At 42.7% G+C, this 10,998-nt stretch overlaps 1 protein-coding gene across 1 annotated transcript; it reads right to left on the minus strand.

The window, feature by feature from the left end:
* Positions 1-8,279: 8,279 nt before the first annotated feature.
* On the minus strand, positions 8,280-10,704 carry LOC139388091 (carbonyl reductase [NADPH] 1-like). Its single transcript, XM_071134650.1, has 4 exons — positions 10,282-10,704; positions 9,348-9,528; positions 8,856-8,979; positions 8,280-8,771 (listed from the first exon to the last, which is right to left on the minus strand). Exons 1-4 carry the CDS (start codon positions 10,565-10,567, stop codon positions 8,532-8,534), a joined length of 831 nt encoding a protein of 276 aa, XP_070990751.1. The 5' UTR covers positions 10,568-10,704; the 3' UTR covers positions 8,280-8,531.
* Positions 10,705-10,998: the final 294 nt, after the last annotated feature.

Consider the following 10,998-nt stretch of genomic DNA (forward strand, 5'->3'; position numbering starts at 1 on the left):
CAGTTAGCAACGCTACCTCAGGGGAGCCGCACTAGGCTGCGGTGCGTCCTGCATGACATTCAATATTTTTAGGCAGAGTTAAGAGCTTTGTTTGACATACTGATTAGTTTCATATATAGAGATGGCTAGAGGACTCATCTTTATATCTGTGCCATTATAGCATATGTGACAGCAATTCAATTACAATTGAGGGGGCTTTGTTGGCATGGAAACATGTTTACATTGCCAACGCAAGTGGAAATGGATAAACAAAAGTGAAATAAACAAAGTGAACAGTAAATATTTGTTCCAAAATAATAAAGACATTTCAAATGTCTGTGTGTATATATACAGTGTTGTAACGATGTGCAAATAGTTAAAGTAAACAAAGGGACAATAAATAAACGTGTTGTATTTACAATGGTGTTTGTTCTTCACTGGTTGACCTTTTCTTGTGGAAATAGGTCACAAATCTTGCTGCTGTGATTGCACAATGTGGTATTTCACACAATCGGTATGTGAGTTTATCAAAATTTGATATATTTTCACATTCGTTGTGGGTCTGTGTATTCTGAGGGAAATATGTGTCTCTGTGGTCATACATTTGGCAGGAGGTTAGGAAGTGCAGCTCAGTTTCCACCTCATTTTGTGGTCAGTGTGCACATAGCCTGTCTGCTCTTGAGAGCCAGGTCTGCCTACGGTGACCTTTCTCAAAAGCAAGGTTATGCTCACTGAGTCTGTACATAGTCAAAGCTTTCCTTAATTTTGGGTCAGTCACAGTGGTCAAATATTCTGCCACTGTGTACTCTCTGTTTAGGGCCAAATAGCATTCTAGTTTGCTCTGTTTTTTTGTTAATTCTTTCCAATGTGTCAAGTAATTATCGTTGTGTTTTCTCATGATTTGGTTGGGTCTAATTGTGTTGCTGTCCTAGGGCTCTGTGGGGTCTGTTTGTGTTTATGAACAGAGCCCCAGGACCAGTTTGCTTAGGGGACTCTTCTCCAGGTTCATCTCTCTGTAGGTGATGGCTTTATTATGGAAGGTTTGGGAATCGCTTCCTTTTAGGTGATTGTAGAATTTATCGGCTTTTTTCTGGATTTTGATCATTAGCGGGTATCTGCCTAATTCTGCTCTGCATGCATTATTTGGTGTTTTACATTGTACGCAGAGGATAGTTTTGCAGAATTGTGTGCAGTGTCTCAATCTGGTGTTTGTCTCATTTTGTGAATTGAGTCAAAAGCTTTTTTGAAGTCAACAAAGCATGAGAAGACTTTGCCTTTATTTTGGTTTGTTTGTTTGTCCATTAGGGTTTGCAGGGTGAATATGTGGTCTGTCGTATGGTAATTTGGTAAAAAAGACAATTTTACATTTGCTCAGTACATTTTTTTTTTCACTTAGGAAATGTACAAATATGCTGTTAATGATAATGCAGAGGATTTTCCCAAGGTTGCTGTTGACACATATCCCACGGTAGTTTTTGGGGTCAAATTTGTCTTCACTTTTGTGGATTGGGGTTATCAGTCCTTGGTTCCAAATATTGGGGAAGATGCAGATGCCAGAGCTGAGGATGACGTTAAACTCTTTAACTATAGCCAATTGTAATTTTTGGTCTGTATATTTTATAATTTCATTTAGGATACCATCAACACCATAGGCCTTTTTGGGTTGTATTTTGTCTTGTAGTTTGGTCAATGTAATTGGAGAATCCACTGGGTTATGGTAGTCTTTAATAGCTGATTCTAAGATTTTTAATTAATCATGTATATGTTTTTGCTGTTTATTTTTTATAGAGCCAAAAAGATTGGACAAGTGGAATATCCACACAACTCTGTTTTGGATAGATAACTCTGTTGTTTAGTGTGTTCCAATTTTCCCAGAAGTGGTTAGATTTCTATGGATTCTTCAATTACATTGAGCTGATTTCTAACGTGCTGTTCCTTCTTTTTCCGTGGTGTTTTCTGTATTGGTTTAGTGATTCACCATAGTGAAGACTTAGACTCAGGTTTTCTGGGTCTCCATGTTTTTGGCTGGATAGGTTTCTCAATTTCTATCTTAGGTTTTCGTCAAACCATTTGTCATTGTTTTACATTTTCTTAGGTTGTCAACAATTTTTTTTTATTTGATGGGGAATCTGAAAGGTCAAATATACTGTTTAGGTTTTCTACTACCAAGTTTACACCTTCACTATTACAGTGCAATGTTTTGTCAAGGAAGTTGTCTGAAAGGGCTTTAATTTGTTGTCTATTTATTTTTTGGTATGTTTCTACACTACTTTCCTTCCATCTATAGCATTTATTAATATTATTCAGTTCCTTTGGCTTTGATGCCTCATGATTGAGTATTGCTCTGTTCAGGTAGACTTATTTTTCTGTGATCTGATAGGGGCATTAGTGGGCTGACTGTGAATGCTCTGAGAGACTCTGGGTTGAGTTCAGTGATGAAGTAATCTACAGTATTACTGCCAAGAGATGAGCAGAGGTGTACCTACCATAGGAGTCCCCTCGAAGCCTACCATTGACTATGTACAGACCCAGCATGCGACAGAGCTGCAGGAGTTGTGACCCGTTTTTGTTGGTTATGTTGTGCCTAGGGGAGCATATGGGGGAGGGAATGCTGTCACCTCCAGGTAGGTGTTTGTCCCCCTGTGTGCTGAGTGTCTGGTTCTTGTCCAGTTCTGGCATTTAGGTCGCCACAGACTAGTACATGTCCCTGGGCCTGGAAATGGTTGTTCTCCCCCTCTAGGATGGAGAAGCTATCACCGTTAAGGTATGGAGATTCTATTAGGGGATATCTGTTGAGATAATTTCCTTATTCATTTCTAGCCAGATGTAAAATTGTCCTGTTTTGACAAATTTAATAGAGGTGTGCTCTATACCAAATTAGCATACCCCCTGAGTCTCTTCCCTTTTTCACACCTGGTAGTTTGGTGAATGGGACTACCTGTCTGTCACCTCTATACCATATTTATTGTAGGATGACAATGTCTGTATTTCTAATTTATTTAATGAAGTCTGGGTTCCTGCTCTTTAGGCTAAAGGCATATGACCTTATATTCCAGGATGAGATAGTAAAAGCTTTGTGTCCCATATTGTGTTGTGATGTTTTCATGTGGTTTAGGCCCGGATCATTACAGTAGGTGTGAGCATCTGATACATAATTCTTAGGTCGCAGGATGGGGCTTAGGTCTGATCTGGGGGGGCCTACATAGGGTGTGGCCAGGGTTTGTTTGGGGTGGTCTCAGCTGGTTGGGGTGTGGCAGGTGAAGCTGTGGTCTGGATGTAGGTCCTCTTGGCATGGGTTCTCTCGTGCAGGTCCTTCGGGAAGGGGTCTTGCAGGTCTGAGAGGGTGTCTCACTGGTCTGGGTGGGGTGTCTGTGGCTCTGTTGCTCCTGTGTGAGGTGCTGGGGCTGCAGTTGAGGGTGACGTCCTTCAGGGTCCTGGCAAAAGTTGGGATTGCTGCCTTGTAGAGGTGGACCTGGCCGTAAAGACTGTTGAAGTCCAGGGTGGAGTCCAGGGCGGAGTGGTGGGTCAGGTAGACATTATGTTTTGAGGCACAGTCCCGGGAAATGCTTGCATTCACCCGCTGTATGGTGGCAATGTGAATGTCTTTTCGTGTAGCAGGGTGGAGATAACCACTTGTGCATTGGGGAAAGTGGAATAAGCTTTTTCAATCACTCCCTTGAGTGCTGTGGCCAGCCCTTCCTGTTGGGCCCTCGGGTCGTTTGTGACTGTGAATTATAATGTGGTTGGGGGACCCTAGTCTGTCCTCTGAAAACAGCTCCAGAGCATGTCTAGTGTTTGAGTACCAGAGTTTAGTCACTTTGTGTTTGAATGTAAACTCAGCAAAAAAAGAATTTGTAAAAATCCAAATCCAAATAACTTCACAGATCTTCATTGTAAAGGGTTTGAACACTGTTTTCCATGCTTGTTCAATGAACCATAAACAATTAATGAACATGCACCTGTGGAACGGTCATTAAGACATTAACAGCTTACAGACAGTAGGCAATTAATGTCACAATTATGAAAACTTAGGACACTAAAGAGGCCTTTCTACTGACTCTGAAAAAACCCAAAATACAGATGCCCAGGGTCCCTGCTCATCTGCTTGAACGTGCCTTAGGCATGCAGCAAGGAGGCATGAGGACTGCATATGTGGCCAGGGCAATAAATTGCAATGTCCGTACTGTGAGACGCCTAAGACAGCCCTACAGGGAGAAAGGACAGACAGCTGATCGTCCTTGCAGTGGCAGACCACGTGTAACGACACCTGCACAGGATTGGTACATCCGAACATCACACCTGCGGGACAGGTACAGGATGGCAACAACAACTGCCCGAGTTACACCAGGAATGCACAATCCCTCCATCAGTGCTCAGACTGTCCACAATAGGCTGAGAGAGGCTGGACTGAGGGCTTGTAGGCCTGTTGTAAGGCAGGTCCTCACCAGACATCACCGGCAACAACGTTGCCTATGGGCACAAACTCCCCGTCGCTGAACCGAACAGGACTGCCAAAAAGTGCTCTTCACTGACGAGTTGCGGTTTTGTCTCACCAGGGGTGATGGTCGGATTCGCGTTTGTCGAAGGAATAGGCGTTACACCGGGGCCTGTACTCTGGAGCGGGATCGATTTTGGAGGTGGTGGGTCCGTCATGGTCTGGGGCGGTGTGTCACAGCATCATCGGACTGAGCTTGTTCAAAAGGACTGAGCTTGTTTAATCAAAAGGCTATCCAGACTACTCTCATTGACCCCCCCCCCCCCTAACCCTAACCCTAACCCCCCCCCCCTTCCCCCAATCCACCAACCCCAATCTTTACACTGCTGCTACTCTGTTAATTATTACCTATGCATACTGTATGTACTTTACCTACATGTACATATTACCTCAACTAACCTGTGCCCCCGCACGTTGACTCTATACTGGTACCCCCTGTATTTGTTACTTGTACTTGTTACTGTTCTGTTATTGTTGCTCTTTATTCAAAAAATAATATTTACTTCAGTTTATTTTAGTAAATACTTAACGCATATTTTTCTTAACTGCTTTGTTGGTTAAGGGCTTGTAAGTAAGCTTGTAAGTAAGCATTTCACTGTTGTATTCGGCGCATACCATTTTATTTCTGTCTGGATTGTGTGGACCTAGCTCTCTGAGCTCCACCATGTCTCTCTCCAGCTCTGTGCATTTATCCCCCTCATGATGGAGGAGCAGTGCAGTTGTGGACCTGGTGTGTTCAGTGCTGGGGGGGTGTGACTATCCTCGTCTGCAGGACAGTTTGAAGAGGTGTGATCAGACTCACTCAAGATGGGGAGTCGTCAACTTTTCCTGCTGTGCTCTCTCTTTATCCCGTAAAGTCCTGCATGAGGATGCCCTGTACCATTACTGTCCCAGACTTGTACATATTGACAGAGGTTGTTTCAATTTCCTCAATGTCTAGTATTCTGAGTTTCCACCCTGGGCCTCTCTCTTGACATAGGGGTAGTGTGCTCTTATAGCACTGTGCCATGCCAGGGGAGGGTCTGTGTGGAAAATGAAGTTGTTTAAGTTCCCGTCTTTGTAGCAGTCAGCAAATGGTGTCTCTGGATGTCCTTGAGGAGCTTATTTTTGTACTTATTCCATGCAGGGGGTTCTGTATTGTGATTACATCTGCACAGGGGGCCGCAAAGGCCTCTGCATTTGGGTGGGAGGGGCTGAAAAACTCTCCTGCCATTGTTAGGCTCAAGAGTTTTCACACATCTCACTTCATACTTCAGCGCTAATTGAAGTTGCAGTCAGGTCTGTTCTGTCTTGGTAGCTTAGTAGCCTTATTTACTAAGCTTTATATAACAAAATTACTGAGAGATTATTGTCAATGACTTTTTGGCTTCAGAAGTAGGTTCAGACTGAACATTACTCAGTCAGTTATGTGTTGGATGGTATTTCCAGGTTTCCTCTGTGTTGCTTCTGCAGGTTTTGGTTTGTTAGAAGTTTTTTCTTGATAGTGTTTGGTAGTAAGAATCTGTTCTGGTAATTTTGTCCAAAATCAAGGTTTTAGGTATGGTAGGTAAGGTAAGGTATTTAGTTTTAAGGTTTTGATGTAGAGGGTAGTATCTTGTCCTTGCAAAAAACAGTACAAAGTGTGTATTTTTCTCCATCAACCCCTGGTTCAGAATATACCATCTTCCTATATAAAACACCACAGTTCAAGTGTTTATGTTTGTTTTTACATATAGCCTACAGCCTTCAAACTCAACTGGACCTCGAAGCCAATTCCACTGCATTTTTTTTCATTGTTCACCACTAATCAGGGACCGATATAGACCTGGGACACCAGGTGTGTCCAATTCATTAATGCTGGGTTTTTCACACACAACAGTTTCCCATGTGCATTAAGTATGGCCCACCACCCAAAGGACATCCAGCCAACTTGACTCAACTATGTGGGAAGCATTGGAGTCAACATGGGGCAGCATCCATGTGGAACGCTTTCAACACCTTGTAGAGTCTATGCCTAAATTAATTTAGGCTGTTCTGATGGCACAACTCAATATCAGGAAGGTGTCCTTAATGTTTTGTACACTCAGTGTATAATGAGGTTATTAGACGACAACCTAGTGAACATTACATTTGTTTTAGCTTACCATTGACTGAAAGATGTCAGCCGTTTTCTCTCCCCTCGCATCTGGCTACCAGGGGAAATTTTGGAAGGTTGTGGCCATTTTCACTTTATGATAACCTGCTCCTTGTAGTGACAGTCACAGGGAACATCTCCGCTAAACAAACAGACAACTAAATAGGCCTAGTAGCGGGATTCAGCACCAGGATAGCACCGCAGTTGATCAAATTTCTGTGAATCTAACTAGTCAAGATTTTGTAATAGTAACATCATGGAACAATGTAGCGAATTTCTATTTCCCCTAGCATGTTTGTGGACACAATGTACCAGCCATTTTGAATTTAACAGTCAACGTGCCAGGGTTAGAGGTTCTGAAGTCCTATGGATTATATCTATGGCCACAATTTAACAAGCTGTTCTATATTTGACACGCATGCTGCCCAAATTGCAGTCTTCCTGACTGTAAGTGGTTGTGATAAAACCTAATCCACAGCTATTTTTTAGACGCTATTGATCCTCTGTATCTAAAGTATGCTCTCTGGTGTAGTATTTTCAATACTTTGATTTATGTCTGTTCAGTAATTTAGTTGAGTGGAATTTTTTTTATGGCAAAATGATTTACATTTATCAGGGGGTGCTGCAGCTTCCCCCGGTTATGGACCCAGGTGGGGGGGTTCGTTTAATTTGGAATGGTTTTATTTTTACCACTGTAGCAATGCATTACATTTTAAGCAAATATAATGGTTAAATTATTTTATTAATTTGCACTCTGAATATGTCACTATCTCAACAGGCAGCTTGAATGGCTTTATGGTATGTCAGGTCAATGTGGTAGGGCTGGCTCTCACTCAAGGTTGAGTGCCCTGCAAGAGTCTTTGTACTAACAGACCCATGCACCCTACTTCTTTTCAAGCTTCCCTCTTCTCAGTGCATTCCATCTGGTGGGAATGCTACTCCTCCAGTCAGAAGATGATTTGTACAATACAAGTTCATAAGGGAGAGGAAGATAAGGTAGCGTGAATGAAATGGCTCTCTCTCTCATCCTCAGGGGTGAACACATGGCAAACAACTATCTCCTCCAACTGAATGCAGACAATCAGATCTCTACAAAATGCAAAATTAGTGGTAAGAAATAGACTGCCTTTTGAGAACATTATTCTAGGCTTTCTAGGTCAGTCTCCGCTTGGTCTTTGGTGCCCCCTACAGCAGGGATCATCAACTAGACCAGGGATGGGCAATGCCAGTCCTCTGGGGCCTGATTGGCGTCACACTTTTGCCTCAGCCTGAGCTAACACACCGGACTCTAATAATCAACGAGTCATGATCTTCAGTTTAGAAAGCAATTAGTTAATCCGCTGTGTTTGCTAGGGATGGGGGAAAAGTGTGACATCACTCTGGCCCAGAGGCCTGAACGAGATTCAGCTGCGGGCTGATTTCTTTCTTGAGCGGATGGTCGGAAGGCCCGACCGTAATTACAAATATTTTGTAGACATCACTTGGAGCTGGTTTGCTGGTGTTTTGGCAGTCTTATATATCCAGTCGCAAAAGTAATTTTTTGGTAGAAAACTTTGGGGGCCCAATAAAATCACCCACGGGCAGAATTCAGCTCACGGGCCGCCAGTTGGGAAGCTATGCCCTAGAGGCTCAATTCAATAAACAAAGTTACAACTTTGAACAACAGTTTCCAGTAAATCACTGTCTCAGACATTGATAATAATACATTTTATTTCTTTACATCATTCAACTTTTTGAAAGAATAACAGGCCTTCATTACAATGAAAGTACTTGAGTGTTTATGCAAATTAATCACATTAAATCATATAAAGAAAAAAAAGCTAAGATGATATGTCAACAACCCTCTGTTGCAATGTGTCTTTTGTCATGTGAATTTGGCAGAATCTTTGAGCAATTTCTTCAAGTCTCTGATTGAGATGAGGTAAACTTCCTGCTGCCTCCACTCTACCATTCCTGAACGGTCTTGTCCCACACCAACTGTCCATGTGGCTCCTTGGCCCCTTCAGGAAGAAGTGCCAGATAGGTAGGAGTCTGTGCTCCTTCTTCAGGACTCTTGGGGGCTTTGGAGCCTGCCATGTCAGTGCGGACCCAGCCAGGGCAGCAGGCGTTGAGCAGGATTCCATCAGCTGCCCGGGTCTTAGTCAGAAAATGAGCCTGAATCCTGGACAGCACAGTCACTCCGATCTAAACAGAGGTGAAAAAAACAGTATGATACATCTGCCATTTGCCCATTCCCCGTAATAGTTGTGTGGACAGACAGAACCCTACCTTTGTTGTGCCATAGGCTGTGTTTGGCCACCCCTGGGCCTGATGGTTTCCCTGCTGAGCGGCAATAACAAACTGCCCCATCAGCAAGCACAGCTCCTCCTCAGAGAGCTCAGTATCACGGAACCTTCAAGACGCAACAGAAAAAAGACCTTGTAATACAGTAGTTTATGCATGTGATGATTGCAGTAATGGTCTAATTTGAAAATATTGTATATGATCTGTAGTAGTATTTGTGTGTACTAGAATTGCAATTGACATTCACTTTGATTTGATTTTCCAATTTTACTGTTGTGGCCTTAAGTACAATGCTCTTTGTTACTGCTAATGCGACAGCTGCTATTGAAGGAATGAAAAGGGCTTTCCTTCAAAAAGGTCAGGTCTGTGGCTGGAGGGATGTATAATGATGTCAGTGTATATTTCTCCCTCAGTAGATTACAATTCAGAATTAAGTTAAGGATGAATGAGGTTTTCGATACAGAATGAAGATCATACTTGGCTTGTAGTTGAGGGCTGCATGTATCAAGAGCCTTCTTGCTAACAAAGCTGGAGACATTCACCACTCTGGCATTTGGTCTGAGGAGGGGTAGGAGAGCATGGCACACCCACAAGGTGCCCCAAAAGTTGGTGCGCATGGTCACCTCAGCCTGTTCCCCAAAAGTCTCAGTCGCATCATCTAGGGAAAAAATGTGATGATCAATTATTGCTTTGTACAAGAGAGAGGGAGAGAGAGAGTGGGGTCTGTGTCAATATAGCATCACCCTCACCCATCTTTTCAGAGCATAATTTTCAAATGCAATCACACTGCTACATAGGCCTATCATTCATGTTACACAAAAGTTGCAATCAAGTAGCCCTACTATAATTGGTAGGCAGTTTAAAATGAACTGCTGCTTGTTGCCTAACAGCACAAGATCTGCCCACAAACGTCTCACAATCTGGCTACAGTGACGGAGTTATTTTACACTAGCCCAGGCGAAAGCGGGTAGGGAGGAGCACGCTTCTCAAATTAAACAGTAATCTGAGCCACTTATTTTGTCAACGAGGCAGCATACTGCATCCTACACATCTCTTTTCCATAACATAACCATTTAGACAATTCAAACATTTTTCATTGGGAAGGCAGATAAATCGTTTTTAAATCACAAGCAATCACTTTTGCATGGGATACATAAAATCATACGAATTACTACTACACGTGCTTAATGAGGTCGCTTTTGTTTTGAGCCGACTTCGCCGTCGGATAGAGCGGGCCCTGGCCCATACCTGGGAAGCAGCCAGGTTCCAAATAGAACGCAATCAGCGTTCAGTCGGTGCAATACACACCTATACCGGCGCCCGGGTGAGAGTAATTGTTATGATCGGCTAAAACAGTAACAATTGCATGGCCAGAGTCGCCAAAATAGTAGAATAGGCTACCGTACGGAACTCTTAAAAGCCATTCCAGCGTTGTTAATGAGCACATCCAATCCGCCATACGTCTTCTGCAGAAAGTTACTCAGTTGCTTGGCACTGCCCTGGTCGCAGATATCAAGGTGGTGGTAAGAAACTTCAAATCCTTCGGACTTCAGCATCTTCACTGCCTCATTTCCAAGTTTCTCATTTCGAGCAGTAAGAATAACATCCCCGGTAAATTTTGCCTTACAAAGCTCCCTCACAATCGCAAGTCCTATGCCTTTATTGGCACCAGTAACTACTGCCACTTTTTTGGACATTTCCTTTGCTCTCAAACTTTTTTTTTCTGTAAAGGAATTAGTTAAACTAGCCTAACTCTGGTTTAAATAATGTAATTAGCTGCGCTGTGGTTGTATTAGGCTGACGTGTACACTGAGCTGGGTGTAGAGGAAAGTCTAGCCTTATTGGCTACTTTTGCAAACAAAGGAATGTGCACTGTCACTCTGACAGATGTTGGGTAATCTTTGATCAGGTAACCACATGAAAAAATGTGAGGGAGAGGTCGTATCACATGATTATACTTATATAAAATGGGAGAGGTTAGGTCATTTACACACAGTTCAGATGGCATATTGCGAGTTAAACTTAATAGAAATTAAGAGCTGGCTGGCACAGTTAAGCTCTTTGCTTTACATAACGATTGGTTTTATACACAGAGATAAATAGGACTCATATTTATATATGTGCCATT

This window comes from Oncorhynchus clarkii, chromosome 29 (genome assembly GCF_045791955.1).
Source record: "Oncorhynchus clarkii lewisi isolate Uvic-CL-2024 chromosome 29, UVic_Ocla_1.0, whole genome shotgun sequence".
NCBI classification, from domain to species: Eukaryota; Metazoa; Chordata; class Actinopteri; order Salmoniformes; family Salmonidae; genus Oncorhynchus; species Oncorhynchus clarkii.